At 45.8% G+C, this 24,253-nt stretch overlaps 1 protein-coding gene across 23 annotated transcripts in view; it reads right to left on the bottom strand.

Annotated features, from left to right (window-relative positions):
- The window catches only part of Dysf (dysferlin), a 183,464-nt gene that overhangs the window by 154,985 nt on the left and 4,226 nt on the right, over positions 1 to 24,253 (bottom strand). For 13 of the 23 annotated variants that reach the window (XM_051203113.1, XM_051203119.1, XM_051203118.1 and 10 more), the window contains exons 1-3: positions 17,675 to 17,797; positions 3,979 to 4,034; positions 2,179 to 2,270 (exon numbers count right to left, since the gene is read on the bottom strand). In XM_051203113.1, coding sequence (XP_051059070.1) covers positions 2,179 to 2,270; positions 3,979 to 4,034; positions 17,675 to 17,765 — 239 coding nt within the window. In that variant the 5' untranslated portion in view covers positions 17,766 to 17,797. Of the gene's footprint in view, positions 1 to 2,178; positions 2,271 to 3,978; positions 4,035 to 17,674; positions 17,798 to 24,253 lie in introns of those variants that run through there. The other 10 variants (XM_051203114.1, XM_051203124.1, XM_051203126.1 and 7 more) reach the window with 2 other exon arrangements.

Here is a 24,253-nt window from a genome sequence, read left to right as displayed (position 1 = left end):
CGGCTCTGAGCACACAGCATGTCCATATTCACCTTGCACTGTGCATGCCATCATACCAAGCAAGACCCACAAAACTGCCTCACATACTTGGGCTCAGGTTCAAGACTATGCTGGAGACCCCATGCTCTTGTAGAAAACATTAGCATTTTCTACCACTTTCTTACTATCACTCTTCAGCATGTTCGTGTTGTGTGTATTCACCAAAAAGGACTGCTCCAACATGGGTTTAAGCCAATAGAAAGTCACTAGCCTGCCGGGCATTGGTAGCACATGCCTTTAAACCCAACACTCAGGTGGCAGAGGCAGGCAGATCTCTGTGAGTTCAAGGCTGCTCTACAGAGCAAGTTCCAGGACAGGCTCTAAAACAATACAGAGAAACCCTGTCTCGAAAAACAAAACAACAACAACTAAACAAAACAAAACAAAACAACAGAGAAAGTCATTAGCCAGCTGGTATTCAGGGATCAAGTAAAGTGGCCTTCTCAACACTGATGATTCTAAAATCAAAATATCAAACCACTGTGCAGGATGTTGATCTCTGTCCTGCAGTATCAAATACTCAGCTGAGAGTTAACTATTCAGGTAAAACTAAAGCACATTCTTGTCAGGACACACATTTGTTTTCATCTTCAATAAATTACATATATATATGTATGTATATACATACATACATATACATACATATATATATACATATATATATGTTATTTTTTTATCTCATTGTGTAGCTCTGGCTAGCCTGGAACTTGTTATGCAGACCAGGCTAGCTTTCAGCTCACAGTGATCTGCCTGCTTCTGCCTCCCAAGTGCCAGGACTGAAGGTGTGCACCACCATCTCCATTTAAAGCAAATTTCTTTATGAGCCATTATCAGTAAATATTTAATTTGCCCACTTTATATACTTATACACCCAACATCATATATAAATTTCTCAAGCAAAAGAAGGTCCTGACTGAAAAAGGTGTGCTGAGTTTCCTCAGCACTAGGCTGGCTCCCCACCCTTCAGTACCACTTCAGAGGCCTCAAGGATGCCAGACCATGAACCCAGGACCAGCTGGAACCACAAAGAAACAGTAATGGTTTAGATTCTCCTCTTTGAAGGGTTAAAACTTCACAGGTGTTTCACAGCCTGAGGCCCTCCCTGCATCCCTGATCCCTCCTCCTTCCCCACTGTCCCCACTCCAGGTTCATATAACCAACACTCCCTGCCAGACACAGCTGACCCAGTTCCCAAACAAAGGCTCCCCTGTGGGCAGGACTGTGAGCAGCCAGCCCATGCTCCTCAGGGCCAGATATCAGTGAACAATACCAGGCACTTGAGCCCACCCAACACAGCTGCGTCCCATTGTACCCAGCAGAGACCACTAACCCCTATCCTTACCTCAGTCCTGTCTCCATAGATTCTCCCAGGCTATGTCTCCTGGCCACTTATATCCACAGCCAACTGGCGCATCAAGCTTTGTAAGTCTTGCCCACCACTCTATTTACAAGGCTCAAGGAAGTCACTCATCACCTGCCTAGACAGAATCTGCTTTTGCCAGTAAGATTTTGCTTCTAAGAGTTCCCTACTTGTCAACCCAACTAAAGTGTACACACACACACACACACACACACACACACACACACACACACACATTGGGTGGGGGGGTGGAGGGAAGGAAGGAAGGAGGAAGGCTGCTACCTGCTACTGCTCTTCAGACTTCAGCATCACAGTTCTTACCTCTTACCTCAGGTTCCACTTCCGTGCAACCCTCCTCCACTGCCCCCTCCTAGCTGCAGCTTCCCTTTGTCTACCCACCTCCTGGAGTGTGTGTAGTTGCCTTCACCATCAGAGAAGAGTCAAGGAGAGACAGGAGAAACAGGGAAAGACAGGCACCTGCTCCAACCTGCTCCCCACAGCCTGCACTCTTGTACAAAAACTTCTGGACACTTGATCCTAGCACACCTTCCCTCCCCTGCAGCCAGGGAAGCTCTCAGCAGCAATGTCAGCCAAGTTTCTGAGGCTACAGCAAGGTTTTGGTCCCAGCATCCACCACTGGATCAGGCCCATGAAGAGCAGTCTTCAGCAAGTAAACGTTAGCAGGAAGCACTACCCCTTGGAAGCTCTGATTGTGGGGTCTACATTCATTAAAACCCACCTATACCTTCAAGTTCCCAGTTCACTATTGGTCCACTCACCTGTTTCTCCCCATTGTCTCATGGTCCTTGACCACCACGTGGAGTTCTGAACCCTGGTCTAGAGGAATACCTTTAAGGTCCCACTCAAAGCCCTGGAGAAAAAAAAAAAAAAGAACAGGTAATTTAACCTGCGACCCCAGGGTACTGAGCAGACAGACATTCAGACTGGTGTTCAGGGATGAACATGTATATAGGTGGGTGGGTGGGTGGGTGGGTGGGTGGGTGGGTGGGTAGGTGGGTGGATGGATGGATGGATGGGTAGGTGGGGGGAGTGGATGATGGGTGTTGTGGTGGTTGGTTTTAAGTCAACTTGACACAAACTAGAGTCGTTGGAGAGGAAGGAGCCTCAATTAGGAAAATACCTCCCTAAGATCTAGCTGTAGGCAAGCCAGTAGGGAATTGTCCATTGTGGTTCTGAGTTCTATAGGAAAGAAGGCTGCTGGGTGGTGGTGGTGCATGCCTTTAATCCCAGGGAGGCAGAGGCAGGTGGATTTCTGTGTGTTTGAGGCCAGCCTGGTCTACGAAGTGAGTTCTAGGACAGGCTCCAAAGCCACACAGAAACCCTGTCTCAAAAAACAAACAAACAAACAAAAAAGCAGGCTGAGCAAACCATGGGGAGCAAGCCAGTAAGAAGCAGCCCTCTTTAGCTCCTTCCTCTGGGTTCCCAACTTAAACAAGTACTTCTCCCGACTTCCTTCAATGATGAATAGTGACGTGGAAGTATAAACCAAATAAATCCTTTCCTACCCAAGTTGCTTTTGGTAATGATGTTTCATCACAGCAACAGGAAGATGAATAGACTGGTAAGTACATGGATGGATGGGTGGGTAGGTGAGTGAATTAATGGGTGAGTGAATGTAAGCCTGAATAAATGAATAGATGAGAGGGATGGAGGGTGGATGAGTGGGTGAGTGATTGGATGCATGGAGGGGTGGATGCTTGGATAAAGTATAGGTAGGTAAGATGGATAATATGTGGGTAGGTAAGTGGGTAAATGGATGAATAGTTGATGTTTTTGTGGGTGGTTGGATGCATGGATGGATGGATAGATGGGTGGAAAGGTAGCTAGATGAATAGGTAGATGGGTTGGTGGATAGGTCGATGGATACATGGATGGACGGGATGATGCATGTATGTATGTATAGATGGATGGATACCAGAATTCCAGAGCTTCAGAGGTGATAGTAAGAACTAGAGTCAACAAAACAGAAAAGAAAGCCACATTGCACTAGCCTCCTCTCCAACTCATCCCAGTACATTAGAACAAAAGCACAGCAGTAATAATGCTAGGTGATCCTTCAGGGTCCTCACACCAAGATCATATGGTCATCCAAAAGCCAGACCTTTGGTGGGCAGGATGAGTAAGTGGTGAGTTAAGGAAGGCCAATCAGAAGGCCCTCTCTTTGTCTGATTCTGTCCTCAACTGTGCTTCAGAGGACCACATGGAAGCCAACACACAGAAAGCTACATGAGGGGACAGAAGCAGAGGGAACAACTGGGGGACTTGGTTAATCAGGGAAGTGCTATGGAGAGCAGGTAACTTTGGCCTGTGAGAGGGAGAGCAGACAGGCAAGGGAGACCGACCGGCTGGCCTGAGTTGGAAAGCAGAGAGAAAAAAACAGAAACAAAACAAAATGAAAACAAAAACAAGCACCTGCCTCTGGGTCAGCATACACTGTGGGCAGGGTCTCTGGACAGAGCTGGATCCCTACCCTCCTGAGAAAGCTGCCTCTTGTGTTCGCAACCCTCAGAAGTAGCAGAGGCAGAGACAGGTTAGGGAGGGGGAAGAAGATGGTGTACCTCATTCCACACGGGGTTCACACTGTTCTTGATAACTTTGGTTCTCTTCTTCACCCCTGTGGAAGATAGAGAATGGAGAGTTGAGACACATCCCACTGAGGCCCATCTACCCTGCCAGGTTCAGCTGCAGAGATCACCCCCTCCCCAACCAGCTTTGGACTCAGCTCCAAAGCAAAGTTCATGAAACCAGCATGGCCTCTGAACACCACCTAGAAATGCCCAATGGCTGTCATACTTCTCTATTAGCTTTAAGGGCCACTAAACAACAATGTGACCAGAAGGATGTTTCTTCAAAGAAAATGTCCAATTGGCATGTATGATAGTGTGTGCCTTTAATCCAGCACTTAGGAAGACACAGGTGGATTTCTGTTAGTTTAAGGCCAACTTGGTCTATGTAGAGAGTTCCAGGTCAGCCAGGACACTGTCTCAAAAAAGGAAGAAGTGGGGGGCGGGGGAGAGAAGAGGAGGAAGAGGCAGAAGAGGGAGAAAAGGTGTCTGAGTTGACTTCTTATGAGTTGTATCATCACGGCCATTGCCGTTCTTACCCTTCTATTCTCCCAGCTCCACCCCCACCCCCACACCTATGCTGCAGGTTAACCAGGCCCCGCTGTATTAGGCAAGCAAGCTACCACTGAACTACCTCTCCAGACACTATGTGACTTTTCAGACCTCTAATGAAAGTGAACACGTAGGGCTGGTGATGCAGCTCAGTAGGTAGAGTGCTTATCTAGTATGCACAAGGCCCCTAGCTTAATCCCCAGCACTGCATAAACTACCTATGGAGGTATACTAGAGCTCAGGAGCTGGAGGCAGGGGCATCAGCTGTTCACAGCCAGCCTTAGCTACACAGTGAGTTTGAGGCTAGCCTTGGTTATGTGGGAGACTGTCTTGAACAATTTTTTAAATGATAAAAATAAAATTATTAAGCAAACATGAATAATCTTCAAAGAAAATATTTAATTTCTCTTTTTAAAATACAAATCGTGTTATTGCATTTATATAAAGTGTCTGGAGCAAGCAAATCCATAGATTAGGGGTCCCCAGGGGTAGAGTATGAAGGAGGGAAATTGGGAGTGATTGATAGCTCTGAGTTTGGGGGACAATATTCTGGAATTAGATCATAATTGATGTATAATATTTAACCTAAAATCATTGAGTGTGTTCACTTTGTGAACAACCCAGGATTGTACTAATGCTAGGCAAGCACTCTATTTTCATAATTTTGAGACAAGATCTCATTCAGTGTCTTAGGCTGACCTTGAACTTCCTCTAGAACTTCAGATCATCTTACCTCAGCCTCCTAAGTAGCTGGGATTACAGATCTATGCTACCTAGCCCAGCTTAATTGGTTAAAATGGTTCATTCAATTCTTTAAGAATTTTACCTGGGGTAAAACAAAAACTTGCCTTCCCCTCTGAAACCTAGAAAGAGTTTATAGGAAGAAAAAGCAGATCTGGCTCATGAAACTGAAGGAAAGCAGTTGGCTGTGGAGTAGACAGCTAGAAGAGCTAACACTGTGATGTCTGAGAGCTGACCCATGTGACCGTAGGTGGCAGACAACTGCAGCACTCAGGGACTGAGCACAAAGACACAAGAATGCCTATCCCTAATGCAGTGGGTGGAGGCACCGTGAAAGAAAGATGGTGTAGAGGAAACCTGGGTAAAACTGCTTCTAGGGCTGGATACTGGACTATGTAGGCAGACTGGGTTCATAACAAAGCCGGGCCTGGCTTGCAGCCTTGGTCTCTGCTGGGGTGGCAGGTCTGTGCCTCTCAGGGCGATCCCCACATTGAGGCAACAATGAGCTGACAATGTCAGAGTCAGGAGAGCCCACCAAGTGCCCTGAGGTACAGGCCTCCTCCCACAAAGACACATGGGACTACAGTGTTCCCTGGAGAGAAGGGCCAGAGGAGCTGACGAAGGTGGGCATGGTCACTCTGTTCAGACAGGGGCATGGACAGCTGCATCTGCCCTACTTTTCTAGGGAGTATCCTGAATAGTGTCTGACTGCACAATAGTGGAAGGGAAGGGACCAGTCAAGGAACCCTCAGCTCAGCCAGGCCTTCAACCCTTCCTGTATGGCCCACACGACTCTGTCGAGAAGCCTGTGGTTCCCAGTGGACTGCATGGACTGTGATATCTCCTCAAGGATCTGGAAGCATGTTCCTGGAGCTGTAGCTCTGAATCCTCCAGAGTTGACCTGTGTCTGGGCTTGGCCCTGCTCAAGTTTCCAAGATTGTGGAAGAGGGTGAGCCCCTAGGTCCCCTCCCTCTTGGCTGTAAGTCACTGAAGTTGGGAGATGGGAGGGCTCTGTGGATGCACAAAGAGCCACCAGACAGTTCTTAATCAACCTTAAGCTTCTGGGTCCCAGACTGTCATTCTTCTCAGTTACTGAGGATCCTACAGGGCTTTTATTTAAAAACTGAAAGTGAAGCATGCCTATCATCCCAGCACCCGGGAGGCTGAGGCAGAAAGATCAGGAGTTTGAGACTTTCTGGGCCTGTCTCAAAGCAAAACTGGTACTCAACTTAAAATAATGGTAAGGGGCTAAAGATTGCTCAACCATTAAAATAATGTACTGCTCTTGCAGAGGACCCAAGTTCTGTTCCCAGCACCCACATTGGGCAACTCATAACCACCAGCTCCAGAGGATATACTGCCCCCTTCTGGTCAGTAGGCACAACTGCATGAACATGCATATACTCCCATGCACAAACACACCATAGAAACACATAATCAAAGTAAACAAAAATAATAAGAATAAATAAATACTTAATGCAGGTTGCGATGGTGCATGCCTTTAATTTCAGCACTTGGGAGGCAGAGGCAAGTGGGGCCAGCCTGGTCTACAAAGAGAGTTCCAAGATTGAGGCTACACAGAGAAACATCATCTTAAAAAAAATTAAAAAATAAATATTTAAAATAATTATAGGAAACTCAATACATATTAGCACCAGGAGCATATTTATATGGAAGATAACTTCTAAGATGAGGGAAAACTAAAAGTGCTACTTTTACAGTTTTGCAAATCTCTATAGTGCTCTGCTGGGTAACTACAGCTACTCCTGTGTTTATACATCCATTAATGATTTGTTTTGCTTAAAATTTACAAAGAAAATCTGACCAGATACATAACTGGAAGTGAAGGAAGCATGTGTTCTAGTGAATTTGCATGCAATTGTTAAGTCTTTGAAATTACTCAACAGGCAGTAGATCAAACTTCTTAAAAGCTGTGATGTGTATTCTAAAGTGAGGTCAATTATCCTATTTGTTTTTTACATTAAAGTTAGTTATTCTAACTTTCTCTTTGAAATGAATCTCTTACCTACTCATGATTCTGTACCATTTACATTTGGAAGATTTGGTGCAATAAGTTAAACAGATCTTTCAAATGTTTACATATTTCTTTTTTTTTCAAGATAGTGTTTCTATGTATAGCCCTGACTGTCCTGGAACTCACTCTCTAAACCAGGGTGGCCTCAAACTCACAGAGATCCACTTGCCTCTGCCTCCCAAGTGCTAGGATTAAAGGTGTGTAGCATCACTGCCCAGCAACATATTTCTTATAGATACCCTCCAATTTATTAATATCACCATCAGTCTCATCAGAAAAACCTGTTTAGAGGGAAGTTGAGAGAGACAGGTTAGCTACAATTTCATATTTTTTTTGATAGAAAATCAAACTTTACAATTAGTAACAAATGATAAATGTTAAGTATTGTCCATGAATGGGGAGAGCTGGCCTATCCATGTTTTAAAATAAACTGCCAAACCCCTGAGTATAAACAATCAATTATTGCCAGTCTTTTCTTCCAGGAAAATAGTGTCCCATGAACATACACTAACCAATGGCTGGGATACCTTGTGTCTTAGTTACAGTTTCTACACCTCTAATAAAATACCTTGATCAAAAGCAACTTGTGGAGAAAGGTTTTATTTCAACTTATAACTCTCAGATCACAGTCTGCAGGAACACAAGGCAGGGACCTGGACGCAGGAACTAAAGCAGAGAGCATGGAGGAGCACTGCTTACTGACTTGCTTCCCATGGCTTGTTCATTCTACTTCTTTTACAACCCAGGTGCTAGCTCAGTGCTAGCACCACCCTCAGTGGGCTAGGCCCTCCCATATCAATCTAATTAATACAGTTTCTTAATGAATATTACCGATTCCCAGGTATGTCCCAGGTAAGCTGACAAAAAACAACCAGAACAGTTTATAATGAAAGTGGCCACGTTGTGTTGGGTTTTCCATAGTCACCATTTTTTCAGCATGAAAAATGTTCTTAATGCATTTCCCACCTCATGTCACAATACACAATACTGTATAAAATTATGAAACATTATTAAAATATTACATGTAATATATACTATATGCACTTGAGGATTAAAACCAATCATTTTTCTGCATTATCAAGAACCTCCTCAAATGAAACTCTGAGTACATGTACTTAAAGAACACAGTAAGTGAGGGCTGGAGAGATGGCTCGATAGTTAAGAGCACTCTTGCTCTTACAGAGGACCTGAGTTTGATTTCCAACACCCACATGACAGCTCACAAACATTTTTAACTCCAGTTCCAGAAGATCCAAAAACTGCATCTGTCCTCTGCAGGCATCAGGCATATATGTGGTACACTTAAAAATGCAGGCAAAGAGTCATCACATAAAACAAAAACAACAAATACTGAAAAGACAAAAGGATACAATATATGTGAGCACCAAAGCCTGGAGTAATGTCAAGGAGCCAGCTGTTTTAGCTTCCCCTGGCATGAATGTTAACTCTGTGAAAAAGGTGACCCGTTTAATGCTACAGTGGATATTGTTTTGACCTTGTCAGTTGAGTCTTGGGAAATTCTTTAAGATGTCAGTCTCACTTTGCTTGTTTGTACGATCATGATGTAGCACTACAAAAAAATAAGTTAGATAACATGTAGGAGGTACCCAACTGCCCTCAGGCTCATCAAAGCTGCATTTGCCTCCCTTCCCACCATCAGTTCTGTAGCTACTCTGATGCACCTATCCAAGTCTATGAACCCTAGTAGCATTCCCATTGGAAACTCCTCAGACAAGCACCCCCAGTGCCCTATCTTCCCTGAGGATGACAGAGGTAGTTCTCTCTGGGGCTGGCAAGACACCTGGGACCTCATCCCAGGGCCACAGCTCACAGTGTGCTTCTCTGTCCATATTGTGAGGGTTTAAATAGATATCCTCCCCTATCCATAGACTCATGTGTTTGAATGTGTGTCTCATAGGGAGTGGCATCGTTAGAAGGTGTGGCCTTGTTGGAGTGGGTGTGGCCTTATTGGAGGAAGCCTGTCACTGTAGTGTGGGTTTTAAGATTTCAGAAGTTAAGTCAGCTCACTCCCTTCTGCAGAGCAAGATGTAGAACCCTCAGCTCCTTCTCCAGCACCATGCCTGCCAGCATGCCACCATGTTTCCCACTGTGATGACAATGGACTAAACCTCTAAACTATAAGCCAGACCCAATTAAATGTTTTTCTTTATAAGAGTTGCAGTGGTCATGGTGTCTCTTAACAGCAATAAAACCTTAAGTCAGACATACATGTTGGTGCACTGACCAGGCTGTGATTTTTCAGAGGACAGACACCACAACTCTTCATATTACCATCCCCAGTTCAAAATGAGGTGCTGTAGTAATTGGGAATTAAATGACTGGACCCTTTTCTTTCTGAAGTTGCTGTGAGTTAACTTCCTCAGCAAGGAACAGAACTGTTTTTGAGGACACTATAGCCTTCTTTACTGGCATGGGACAGTGCAGATGAATGGAGAAGTCAAAGGATGCAACACAGACAAGAGACATGCTGGAAAGGACACCAGTAGTCTTCTCCATGCTAGCCTAGGTCTGCCCTGGGTAGGCTGCAGTGTCTCTTCTTGGGCTCCATGTTGCTGTGGCTCCCAAGGGACACTGGCTTTGGAGTCACTTATTAAGGACCCCTGGGGGGCTATGAAGAGGGTTCAGGAATAAAGTATTTGTCACGCAAGCCTAGAGACATGAGTTTGTATTTCCTGGAACCCATGGGAAAAGCGAGATACAGTAATGTCAATCCCAGTGCCCCTAACCAGAAGATGGGTGGTGGAGACAGGAAAATTGCTGGTAAACAACAAGACAGACCCTATTCCAAACAGGGTGGAAGGTGAGGACTGACACCTGAGGTTGCCCTCGACATCTACAGGCATGTGCCATTGTGGCCTTAAAGAGCTTGGCTCCCCAGCAGTGCACTGATCTGTGTCTACTGTTAGGTTTTGAGGAGACAGGAGATGAAAGCTAAGTGTTCACTTCCCCTTCCTTATCAAGGATCTGCTTCCTGTGGCCTTCAGAAGTAACACGGAACATTCCACACACTGCCCTTCTTGATTGGCCCACTAAGAAACTCATTTCCTGGTGCTCTCTGCTAACATAATTGGGCAACATTCATGACAGCCTGGGGCTAAGTGTCTTTAAACCAGTTTCTACTTCCTGTATTCCCTGAAGATGAAGACAACCGAGGACTTAGTGGGATTTTATGAAGTCCTTACTGGAAGAGTGAACTCTCAGACCCTTCAGGTGAGCTTGAGAGGAGCCACTTACGGGTCTACAACCCCCCAAAAAGAACAACAAGATTAAGGCTGTTATAAGGTGTTTGCTGCAAAATCATGAGGACCTGAGTTATATTCACAGGCACAGTAGCATGTGACTGAAAACTCAGTGCTGGAGAGCCAGAGAGAGAACTCCCTGGGGCTTGTGGGCCAGCCAGCCTAACAGAATAGTAAGTCCCAGGTTCTAGTCAAACAAGACCCTGTCTCAAAGAACAAGATGAACAGTTCCTGAGGAACAACACCCAAGGCTGACATATGACTTACAAATGTGTGCGTGTGCAAGTGTGCGTTGTGTTTGTGTGTGTGTGTGTGTGTGTGTGTGTGTGTGTGTATTATGTATAGAAACTCAGACTTTCTTTTTAAATGAAAGAAACATTTACCTGCCCATTGTGTGGCTTACAGGCACCAAAGGAAAGGCAGACATTCTTACCAATCCTGTGCCTGGCTGCTAATTCTGGCCTTGGGAGATAAGGCTTTTCATCTAACAAACTCCAAAGTGCACAGCTCCTGCTGGGGGCATGAGGGGGTGGAGGAGCTCCACACATGCTCTGTGAATGTGTCCAGGACCCTCGACAGCTATAGGGAAGCCTGGACTTCATTCAGACTGCATAGCTCTGCTAAATAAACACACACACACACACACACACACACACACACACACACACACACACACAAGCTCGAAAAAGGAGGTGAAGAAAGGGAGAGAGGGAGGAGGAAGGAAGGAAGGAGAGAAGAAAGAATGAAGGAAGGGAGGGAGGGAGGGAGGAAGGGAGGAAGGAAGGAAGGAAAGAAGGAAGGAAGGAAGGAAGGAAATGTGTGATTCTGGGTGCAGGGTACCTGGATCTGTCAAGATCACAGAGGCAGAGGAGGGTGGAAGTTGCCAGTGTTGGGAAGAGAGACCTGAAGTATTTCCTGGGTGTGGCACTCTGGAAAGTACTAGAGGTAGACTGTGGTGACAACTGCACAATTAATTAAATGGGGTTTTCTTTTTGTTGTTGTTGTTGGGATTTAGTTATTTGTTTGTGGGTAGATTTTGTTGTTTGTTTGGAGGGAAAATGTTTGTTAAGGAAGAAACCCAGGACTGGGGGAGTACACGCTAAGCACACACCATATCCCTGAGCTACACTCCAAAACCCATGAATGTACTTAATATCATGCTAACTTTTAACTCACAAAGATTGGCCTGTCTCTGCTGAGTACTGGATTAAGGAATGTGCCACCACACTCAGGCCATGATTATATTCAATACCACCAAATTTAATACTCAAAATTGGTTAAGATGGTAAATTTAGCCAGGCATGATAGCACACACCTGTAATCCCAGAATTTAGAAAGCAGAGGCAGGAAGATCACCGTAAATTCAAAGCCAACCTGATCTACATAGCAAGTTCTAGGCCAGCCAGGCCTACATAGCTAGACCTTGCTCACAGTCCACCCCCAAAGCAAGAAAAAGGGATAAACTTTATGTAATATGTATCTTATCACAATCTTTCTGTAGTCCTTGGGAAAGATCGTGAGGACATGGGCAGTAGGCCTGGGGGTTACTGGCCAGAGTCATGGTGAGCAGAGGGAGGGGAAGGTTCTGACCCAGAGAACACAAAGGTAACTGATGAGAGGGCCCTCTAGAGAGAGCGCAGAAATTTAGTATGTGGGACACAGAGACGCTAATGGTTGATATTGACTGCCAACCTGTGAGGATCTAACGTCTGGGAATGTCTGTGAATGTTTTCTAGGTTAGGTTGATAGAGGAAGACTTGCCCTAACTGCCAAACTGAATAAAAAAGAGATTGCTAGCTCACTAGTTTTCACATTTCTCACTACTTCCTGACTTCGGACACAGTGTGGCAACCACCTTAAGGCATTATGGCCAAGACTTCTCTGCTATGATGGATTATAGTCTCAAACCATAAGCCAAAACTTCCTTAAGTTGCCAGGTATCTTGATGCAAAAAGACAATTAACTAATACAGGGGTGGGTCCTGGCTGCTTCTGTCCCTGAATCAGGTGGCAGAACTTTCTGGACCACAGGCTTCAAAGCTTCTAATACCGCATGCCACCCCTGTAACAGGGATGGGAAATGGACTTGGTGGGCTGGCAGCGTGGTGGGAGCAGAGGGAGGGTGAGCAGGAGAGAGCTGAGCCTCCTGCTTGGCCGCTATACTGCGCCCACTCCTCCTCCTCTTCCCCCTTCTCCTCCTTGTATATAGCCTAGAAAGACCTTGAACTCCTGATCCTCCTGCTTCCATCTGAAGACCTGGGATTATGGGTCTGAACTACCACTCCTGATTTCGTGCAGTGATTGGGCATGGACCCCTGGACCTCATGAACAATAGGCAAGCACTTCATCACCTAAGTTATATTCCCCCAGCCCAACAAATACTACTGAACCCTAAGAGATAGTCAGAGATTTGCATGATCTTGAGAAAATGAGTCCTCAAGCATGGCTGATAGAAGGTAATGATGGGCAGATGGGAAACTCAGATATGACCACAGCAATGCCTCTTCAGGAACTCACCCAAAAAAAAAAAAAAAAAAAAAAAAAAAAAAGGCAGTTAACACATGGACAAAGATTTAACCATCAAGTCATCAATGTAATTTAAGAATTGGATATAAATACTTTTAATATGGTGTAGAGCCTGGCATGGTAAAAGAAAAAACAAAACAAAACAAAAAGCCTATAATACCAGCATTTGGAAAACAGAGGCAGAAGACTCCCGAGAGTTCAAGGCCAGCCTAGGCTGCATAGCAAGACCCCATGTCAGAAAAAAAAAAAAAAGAAAGAAAAAAGAAAAGAAAAAAGAAAAAAGAGACCTGACTGAATTAACTATTGTGCATCCACCAAATCAAATACTCTACAGAATTTCTAAAGGGCTAAGTAGAAGAATAAGAACTAACACAGAAAGTACATGTGGCTTATTTGTATTGTTTTGCTTTTACTTATATTTTTAGTTGAAAATAGATTTTGTGGGGACTGGAGAGATGGTTAAGCTGTTAAGAGCACCCACATAACAGCTCACAACTCTCTGTAACTCTAGTTGCAGGGGGTCTGACACCCTCACACAGACATACACACAAGCAAAATATCAATACACATAAAATGAAAATAAGTAAATTTAGAAAATAGATTTTTTTTCATACACTACATTTTGTTTATGGTGTTCATTCCCCCAGCCCCTCTCAAATCCTCCACACTTTCCCATTCACCCGTCCTGCCTAGTTTCATGTCAACTTGACACAAATTGAGTTATCTGAAAGAAGGGAACCTCAATTGAGAAAATGCCCCCTTAACATTCAGCTGTAGGTCATTTTCTTACTTAGTGAATGATGGGGGAGGGCCCAAGGCATGGTGGATAGTGCCATCCGTCCATGGTGGTCCTGGGTTCTATAAGAAATCAGATTGAACCAGCCACGAAGAGCAAGCCAGTAAGAAGCATCCCTCCATGGCCTCTGCACCAGCTGCTGCCTCCAGGATCCTGCCCTGTTTGAGTTCCTGTCTTGACTTCCTTCAGTGATGAGTACAATTGTAAGTGTAAGCCTGATAAACCCTCTCCTTCCCAACTTGCTTTTCACCGTAGTGTTTCTTCACAACAGTCGAAACCTAAGACATCACCCAAATCCACACTCCTTCTTTCTTTCCCTCAGTATAAAATAAACAGTTATCGAGAGAGAGAGAGAGAGAGAGAGAGAGAGAGAGAGAGAGAAGGAGCCCAAAATGCATAAGATGCATAGATGCAGAGACTCACACATTGACACATTGCACATACAGAAATCCCATAAAAACATAAAACTGAAAACCAAAATATACAAGCAAATACCTGTAAGGAGATCCCCAGATGAAGCACTATGTGTATACACAGTGCTGATACTCCATCAGAGAAAACTAATTTTTCCTTTGTGAGTGGTTATCAGTTGGAGATAACTTCTGGGTTAGGCATGGGGGCTTGTGTTCATGTCCCCTCTCAGCACTGGGATCCCAGCTGGTTTAGACCCATAGAGGCCCTATGCATGCTGTGCTGGCTTATTTTTGAATATGCAAAGTTCCAGGGGTCCTCTACAGAGGAAGATAGGGAGTCTGGGGAATTCTAGTGGAGGGCAGAGATAGCCAGTCTCTATGCCTGGACCTGGATGACACTGCAAGTTGTCCTATAATGGTGTATCCATCACAGCAGAATTTCTGCACTCTGCAGGAACCAAATCACCTCAGTGGCCATCAAGTCCATCTCCCCTGATAGGTGAGGCAGAAGTCTTCCCTGGGGACATATTGTCCTGTAAGACCCCCCCCCAGGCTCTTGCCTGGGAGAAAGAGGGGAAGGGAGAGGAGAGGGGACCCAATGAGCAAACAAGGGAGGGACCGGGAAGGGGAGCAAGGCCTCCTGTGTTCCTGGCCAGGAATTCACCAGGTAGGAGATATGGCAAATCCAGGAATGTTTGAACCCAAAAGCACCAGGGGACAAATTTTGTCCTGAGGTGCATTTCCAACATCTAGAATGGAAATGGGTACATAATATGTGCTCAATAAATATTTGTTCAATGAGCAAAACACTTGAATAAGGGGATAAAAGTAATGGCATTACAGAATGGAAAAGGTTAGGGCAGAAGAGAGACATCGAATGCTGTGAGAAAGGAAGCTGAAACTGCGCATTCATACAGAAAGGTCTATGTGGGCAGAGTTACTCATGGCAATTTTGGTTAAGTAATTAATCAGTGAACACAAGAACAAAGACATGAGCAGTATTCATTAAGAGCCTGTATCCTCAGATGGGGAAGCCAGACAGCTCTGAGTCCAACCTCCCAGAACTCAGAATCTATTTTTGGAGGCAGGTCCTGAAATTACATCTGAAGCTGGAATGCTGAGGCAACAACTGCAGGGTAAGGCCTGTCCAGGCCCACATATATCAGCCACATGTTGGAACCAAGCACAGGGCTTGTGTGCAGGCTAGCTTCTCAGCAAAAAGGCCACTGTCCCTCACTGCTTATCAACCCTGACTGTGCCTCAGGAATACCCTGCTGGGCCCCACCCAAAGAGATCTAGCTCTCAAGAGCAGGGACCAGGGAGCTTTGGCAATGGGCTTGTTAAAAGTATACCATAGGATAGAGATCCCCCAGTTGTGTGCTCCATAAATCCTAGGTCTGAAGAATGCCCTGGGCAAGCATAATTATTTCACCCATAGCATCATTTCCAAAGTGGCCTGCATCAAATATATGTTAGAAGCTGATTCTTAGGTCACCTCCAAGATGTTCTTGGGTGGTGTCCAGAATGTTTTTCAAACATTCTCTGGGGGCAAGTCTCAGGTACCTGAAGTATGAGGACCATGCCTAGATTGAGGGAGGCTTGGGGCCAAATGGGGAAAACCATATATTGTTCAACAGAGGACATTCCCATGAATTATCAAGATAGGCACTGCTCTCAGGAGTCCTAACATCTGATGTAGGGCTGGGGAACATATTAACAGACCCAACAAGATGCTGTTGCAGCTAAGCAGGTGATTACTGAAAAAGCCAGGGAACTCTTGGGAGCCTTCACGGAAAAGGTGGCAATACAGATTCATCCCTGCTGGAGATGTTACATGCTATCACAGCCCTTCTTATCTGTGCAAGCAATCAGCAAGGTTCCATACAAGTGGGAGTGCTGAGATTGGGGAAGAATGACAGGTGAGCACATTCAGGGCACCCAAACCAGGGCAACAGCCCAGCAGTGCCTTAACAGTCTGGTCACCTATCTGACACAAGAGCAGTGGCCATTCTCAGGGCTGGAAGTTTTGTCTGGTGTTTTGGTTTGAACTAGGGATGGAACCCAACGCTTCTTCATTCAAGTTTCGAAAAGGCTCAGGATCCTGGTAAAGGAAAGTGGTTGCCTAGCAAGCAGGAAGACCAAAGTTTGATGTTCAAATAAACAAAACGTAACTGTGGTGGCAGGTATTTGTAAGTCCAGCATTGAGGGGAGGCAGAGACAGGCAAAACCTTAGGGCTTACTGGCCAGCCAGCTTCAACAACCTGGCAAATCCTAAGCTAGTTAGAGACCATGTCTCAAAAATAAAGCAAAATAGTGAATAACACCTAAGATTAGAGGTCATCCTCTGGCATCCCATACATGTATACACACACATACACACATACCACACGAAGAAAAGTGTTCTTCCACTGAGCTACACTCAATAACTGCCCCAACAATTCTACAGAGTGAAAGCTAATGTATAGAAAGTCACTCCATGAACCATTCATCCCTTGCTATTATTTGAGGGGGGAGTACTTGCGGAGTGGATGGGAAATTTGGGTCCCTGGTGTCCCCACTGGTGTCACAAAGGTGAAAAACCCTGCCCCGGTTCCTCTATATGTGGCTATCTTGTTCTGTAGTTTTCAATCCCACAGAGCCAGAGTATAGGTCCTGGTGAGAGGAAGCCCTCTCTCCTCTCCTTAGTTATCTCTGTCTGCAGAACTGAGGTCCTGACTCACCACTATTGTTCCTTCTCCCGATTTTGACAGGTCCTTCCTCTTCCCTTTCCCCTCCTGAGACACCCCCCCCTTGGGAATCTGCCTGAAGCCAGGGTGAAGGGTCCTGAGGAGTGGAGGAAAGTGCAGTTTCAACAGAGAAGCTCTTTTCCAGTCTAAGCAACACATATAAAGGCTTAGCTCTTTGAATTTGGAAATCATCTCAGACACCCCTGACACTTCCTGAGTCAAAGCCATATCCATAGTATTCAGTTCCTCTTCCTTCTGGTTGCGTTTTGGCACTCAGTCATGATTCATGAATGGACAGATGGGATATAACTTTCAAAGCGCGCCGTTGAAACTCTCACAAACCAGTTATGTAGCCCTAATTACACCTCTACTTTCCGTGTCCATCTTTCAACCCACCCTGAGCCCACTACCCAGGAAGCGCCGGCCGTTCTTCCTTTTGAATACCTTCTTAGAAAAGTAATAACCACTGCCTTAGCCCCGTACTTCCAGGTTCCCTAAACCCTGTAGCGTTTGCTCTTTTAGGTTTCCTGGCTGTCAATCCCAGGGTGGAATTTCTGGTCTGATCTGGGTCCACAGACACCAAAACTTGTAAAGAGGCGGATGATGCCCAAGAGTGGTTTGCATTGGCCTCGGGGCTCTCACCTCGGAAAATCAGGCTGGCGACAGGGTCGCTGCGCTGGTCCTTCTTCGCATTGGGGAGGTTGCTGGCCCTTGCCAGCAGGCAACAGAGCATGGCTCTGCAGTCCACGTGTGAGGAACGGAGGGAGCAGGAGCACAGGACACAGCCGCTACTACCCAACCAGTGTCAGCCCGGGATGGCCAGCCAAGAGAGCCGTCGCTCCGCTGCACCTCAGCGGAGACTTGGTCAGCCCAAGAAGAGAGGCTGTGAATGGAACAAGGTACACCCATGGGGCGGATCCTCCCCTCCAGCTCAGCCTGGGTCCGCCCTTAGGGAGGTGGCCTGGGAGGAGCAAGAATGGAACTCTCCGGCCCTGTCCAGGCGCGGGTGCCTTGTTTGAGGGTTCCCCAGAGAAGGAAAGGAATGGCGTGCAAGGACAGCGTGAGGTTAACGCCTGGGGCACCATGGGTCCAAAGAGCTGCGCGCCTAAGGACGTGTGTCCTGTGTATCCAGTCCTGGCTCCCAGCTGCCGCGGGGATTTCCCGGTGGCGCCTAGGGTTGTGGAGGTCTGGATGCAAATCATACCGCGTTCTCAGTTGCTGCCCATTCTATCTCTTGAGGTTCCCCGCGGCAACAATCTCTGAACTCCTCGCCCTCCACAGTGGAGAAGATTGCTTAAGTTGAACTTAAGCCATCCTGACCCTTAGCACTCTTCTACGTGTACCCTAACAGCTTAAGAAGTTCCTCCTCGCAGGACCTAGGATTCTCTGTTTTCAACACCCCAACAGGTAGCTAGGGAAAGAACATGATCCCTCCCCTTCCTATTTTGAGGGGCACAGCACTTTCATAGGAGAAATCCCACTCTGTGTACCCCACTCCACTCCTGCACCCCAACGGTGTGGCTTGACAGGGAAGACAACCAACTGCTATCAGCCTGTGATTGTGAAGTCCCTCAGTCTCCTTCTCCCCTATTGTACATGTACTGGGGACCACTCTACCACTAAGTTAAAACCCCAGCCACATGCTCTTTTTGCAACATTTTTTGAAAGAGCCTACAAAATTTCTGTCTGCATTTTTTCTCCACTACTCTCTTGAACTATCCAGGCATGCTTCCAAATCTTGTCACACCACCAAAACCACAGATCCTATGGGCTCTGCTTGAAAATATGACAAGGAGAAGGAGGAGAATGAGGGGAGAGATGGGGGGGGGATAGGGGAAGGGGAAGAAGAGAGTGGCACAAGAGCATGTTCTTCATAAATAATTAGTTTGTAAAAGAAATGGTTTAAAAACAGACACAGATCCTGTCCCTTCTCAGTTTTCCATCGCCACTCTGGTTAAAGTCACTGCTTGTTTTGCCTGAGCTACCGAGACAGACTCCATCCATTCTCCCATCTTCTGTCTCTGCCCTTGCCTCCACCACCACCCTGGTGTACTCTCAACCCACGTCACCTGGTGTCACTCCTCCACTCAAAATCTTTCTTATATCCCACCTCACTTAAAGTAGAACCCAGAGCCCCTAGATGACCTTTAAAGCCTTGCCTGACCCATCCTTCTTCAGGCTCCTTGCCATGTCAGGCCAGCAACTTTGGATCGTGAGAGCTGTTCTCTCTAACTGTAATGCTTACTCCTGTCCTTCATTTTCCAATCCACTCTATAAGGACCTCCTCCAGCTATCAACTTAACCCTGCAACCTTGAACTTATGATCTTCCTGCCTCCCCTTCCAGCTCTGGTATTATAGGTATAAAACACAATACCTACTTTACATAGTTCTAGAGCTCAAACTCAGGGCTTTGGAAAGTGCTATCAACTGAGCCACACAGCCCACCCCCTCTCAAGGCTCTCTTGTATGGTTGCTTTTAGCATCAATCACTAGGTAATGTCTGCCTCTTATTCCTTTTCTAGCCTTTACACTACAGTGTTGGGTGGACCCTAAGGTGTTGTAGGAATTCAGCAGAGTCACTGTGTCTGTGGTAGACATTAGAATATAGGGTAAGCATTAGAGTGAATAGTTGTTTTCTAGAAGTAGTTTGGCCTGGAAGAATCATTACAGTAAACATTAAAGAATCATTATGGAATCTGTGGTTATTTTCCATGATTTGTAGAATTGTTTTCTGAGGCAGAGTTATGGCCTTTGCATGACTCTGGTCACAAGATGCTCCTAGCATACCTGAGTCTCTTGGATTATTGTGCACTACACACAGTACACAATAAAGAAGTCACATGGGAGTGTGATGCTTTCCTTTAGATCAGATTAGGGACCTTGGTATGAAAAGAATATCTTACCCCAAAATAACTTTGTGTAACAATCAATAAATATGCTTTTGTATGGAGATTTGAGGTTCAGTTCAGTTCTTCAGAGGCTGGACCTTTCTGCTGCCACACAAGTCTTAAAATTTCATTTTGGTTCCTCAAGAAAATGAGAATCAGTCTACCATAAGATCCAGCAATTCCACTCTTAGGCATATACCCAAAAGATGCACATTCATACAACAAGGACATGTGTTCAACTATGTACATGGCAGCATTATTTGTAATAGCCAGGACCTGGAATGCCCCTCACCTGAAGAATGGATGGAGAAAATGTAGTACATTTACACAATGGAGTAGTACTCAGCGGGAAAACAACAACAACAACAAAACAATGGAATCTTGAAACTCTCAGGCAAATGGATGGAACTAGAAGAAAGCATCCTGAGTGACATAACCCGGTCACAAAAAGACAAACATGGTATATACTCACTCATATATGATTTTTAAACATAGAGCAAAGGATCACCAGCCTACAATCCACACTGCCAGAAAAGCTAAGAAACAAGGAGGACCCTAAGAGAGACATGCATGGTCCCCCTGAGAAGGGGAAAGGGACAAGATCTCCCAAACAAATTGGGAGCATGGGAGGGAATTAAAAGAAAGAGAAGGGGAGAAGAGGAGGGGAGAGAAGGACATGAGGGAGAAGGAAGATTGAGTCAGGGGAAGAATAGAGGAGAGCAAGAAAAGAGATACCATAATAGAGGGAGCCATTATAGGTTTGAAGAGAAATCTGGCACTTGGGAAATATTCACAGATCTACTAGGATGATCCCAACTAAGCAATAGTAGAGAGGCTACTTTAAATGCCCTTCTCATTGATGACTACCTTACTTGTCATCCTAGAGCCTTCATCCAGTAGCTGACAGAAGCAGAGGTAGACACCCACAGCTAAACACTGAGCTGAACTCCTGGAATCCAGTTGCAGAGAGGAAGGAGTGATGAGCAAAGGGGTCAAGACTAGGCTGGAGAAACACACAAAACAGCTGACCTGAACAAGGGGAAGCTCATGGACTCCAGTCTGATAGCTGGGAAAAAAGCATAAGGCTGATCCAGACCCCCTGAACATGGGTGTTAGTTAGAACTAGGCCTATGGTAGTGGATCAGTGTGTACCCCTAGTATACAAATGGACTTTGGGAGCCCATTCTCTCAGCCTAGATACGTGGGGGAAGGCCTACACCCTGCTCCAAATGATATCACAGACTTTGAAGATCCCCCGTGGAAGGCCTTATTCTCCCTGGGGAGCAGAAAGGGGATGGAATAGGGATTGGAGGGGGCAGGGGAGGAGGGGAGGGTGAGGGAACTGTGATTGACATGTAAAACAAGCTTGTTTCAAATTTAAATAAAAAATATTATCATAAAAAAGTTCATTTTGGAGATACCTCTTTCTTCAGTCAAACCATGCATCGTCAAACACCCTGACACTACAGAGTTAGGGGAATTTTGTTAGTCACTGTAGCCTTCTCAGCACCTGGAACAGGGTTTTGCACAAGGAAGGCTCTCTATAAATGTCTTCTATTCAGTTCGCTAAGAGGACACTGCACCGCACACTTCTCAATGATCACATCTAGCTTATTGGGATTCAGCCACATCCTTCAACTCTGTCTGCACCACATCAGAGAATGTAGATAGGAGATAGCAGCAGCCTCATCTCTAGGTGCAAGAAGAGCAAGGCCCCTAAAAGGGCCAGCAGTTCTCACTGGAGTGGGGCATAATGAAGGGAAGGGTAAGAAGGAGAGGTGGTGGCTGTCCACTTTCCAGAATCTTCTCTAGTTGCTTGGACCCTATTACTCTCCTGGACTCTACTCCTCCTTCTTGGTTCCCACTTCTCTCCTAGCAGAACTCAGCCCACTTTTGGCTCCAAGCTGGATCTCCTGCCATGGGTCTGCATCCTACATTTTTCTTGTGAGGGCACAGGGTTATATGTCCTGAGCCAAGAAACTGAACTCCCATCCCTGCTTCCTGTAAGTAAGGCAGCATAGAGCAAAGTGCCAGCGAGACTCGAATGCCCTAGGTAGCCTGGACAACAGATCAGAGGGAACACTGAATCTGCCTGGTTCCAGGTGATAACGTGCAATGTGCAGTGCACGTACTTATCCAGAACTCACCCTGTCTCTAGCTTTCAGGTGAATGGCTGATCACTTGGAACTGTCATTTAAGTCTACTTGAGCCAAGAATGTCAGTTAATTGTAACTTAGGTCACCCTTTTGAATACTCATAGTGTTGGTACCACCCAGGTGTCCACAGGCTCCCGATGCCTTTTACTGGCATCTGCCTCCACCTGCTGATGGATGGCATCTCCTAACTAGCCATGTCAGGGTCACTCCAGCCACATATGGTCCATTACTCATACTACAGCCACAAAATTTTCAAACATAGTTGGGTCACTGCTCGAATGAAGACCTCTCAAAGGCCTCCTCTTCTCTTGGGATGAAACCTACATCCCTTTCTTATGCCAGAAGTTAAGGCCATTCAGGCCTTTGACCCTAAAGCTGAAATTCCAGAGAGTTCTCAGCTTCTCAAGCATACCAAGTTCCCCTCCAGCTTGGAAGTCTGCTTGCAGCTGCTTTCTTGTTCCCTCTACAGTGCCACCTCCATCCACCCATGAGGTCTCAGTTCAAGTATCAGTCCCCAGGGAAGCAGCGCCTGGCCTCCCTCTAGGCTGGAACACTCTGGGAAATAACCACTTCAGCAGGGACATTGCTCCTTAGTGTTAGGGGCAATTGTAAAGAAGGCCTAGCTGCAAAAGTGCTTGCTTATTGTCAGAGATCATGGCTGGCTCAGTGCCCTGGTGTTTCCAGTGTGGAGGTCAGGGCTGGCCTGGACTTGAAGCAGGGGACACTGCACAGGGCTCCCCAGAATGGGCTCCATCTCCGGAGGCAGGCAATGTTTTTCAGAGAGGACTGCACTGCCCCCTAGGGGAAATTTCAGATATTGTGAGAAATTTTTTTAAAGATTCCTACCTAGTTTTGCCCACTGCATGTACAAGTACACAAGACACACACACACACACACAATCATTTCTCTATCCCTGTCCCTACTCCAGTCCACCACAATCAGCACAGGGGATATAACTAATATTTTTAGAGGACTATTTCAAGGGACTTCAGCAAACCATTGGCCTATGTCCAAGAAACAGGGACTCCACATACCTTTTTCATAAACCAGAAAAGCAACAGCTGGTGACCCAAACCCTGAACACATCCTGAGGCCTCTTCCCATCTGAACCTCCAACTTCCTGGTCTTCCTGCCACTTGTTGCTCAGGGCTTTGGCAAAACAAATAGCTGTTCCCTTCCAGACTTCACAGTGGGGCCTAGAAACTCAATGGGGCATCCTGTCAAGGGATTTGTCTCAGTGATAAAGCTGTAATAAGGCTGAGGAGATAGATTAGGCAGTAAAGTGCTTGCCATGAAAATGTGAGGATAGGTCTTCCATCCCAGAAGCCATGTTAAACAAAACAAGAAGAAGCCAGGTGTGGTAGACCATGCCTGTAATCCCAGTACAGGAATGGATGTAAGCATGCTTATTCATGCGTGTATACAGACACACATATAAACAGAATGAAGCTGTAATGGAGAGATGGGTTTAGACTACAACTTGTCTCCCTACCCTCCATATCTGTTCTTTGCTCTTCCATTGGCGTCTCCCACAGTTTTACCTCGCACTTGACATCCAAACTGAAACTTGTATTTCCTAGCCTCCCTTGTGAGATCAATGAGAGGTATGTATGTAATCATCTGGTGTGTCTTTAAGGAGAAAAAGTATGCTTCCCACTCACTAGCTCTTCCTTCTAGCTGGAACCTGAATTGTGATGCTGTACTATCACATGCCATATTGTCAAAGACATGCCCTGGAGAGAACAGAGCAACAGGCAGAATGATCTTGGACAACCTGATGCACCAGGAGCTTTTGAACTAGGATGCCCATATGTTGATGATTACCATTGCTTATAATGGAAGCATTGGGGAAATCTCATAATACTGGGTATGCATGGATCTGCAGCCACAGAGAGAGTGACCTGTTCACTAACAGGAGGGAAGAAGGCCAGCTGGGAGTCCAGGGGTAATGGAATGAATTGTGAATTGATTTGTAAAAAGTCCGGTTTTGTGATTTCATGTTTCCAGGCCGATAGACTTATGCAGAGGTGGAGATGAAACCATGGCTCACTTCCTACCCAGCAGACATTCTACCAACCAAATTATATCATCAGTCCTACAGTTAACACCTGTTTAAGCCCAGGCACTGTTGAAAGTGCTTCATGCAGTCTACAACATTTCACAGTGGAGGAAACT

Source organism: Phodopus roborovskii, unplaced genomic scaffold (genome assembly GCF_943737965.1).
Source record: "Phodopus roborovskii unplaced genomic scaffold, PHOROB, whole genome shotgun sequence".
NCBI lineage: Eukaryota > Metazoa > Chordata > Mammalia > Rodentia > Cricetidae > Phodopus > Phodopus roborovskii.
The sequence above is the reverse complement of the archived record's forward strand: the minus strand, read 5'-3'. Positions and strand labels throughout refer to the sequence as shown.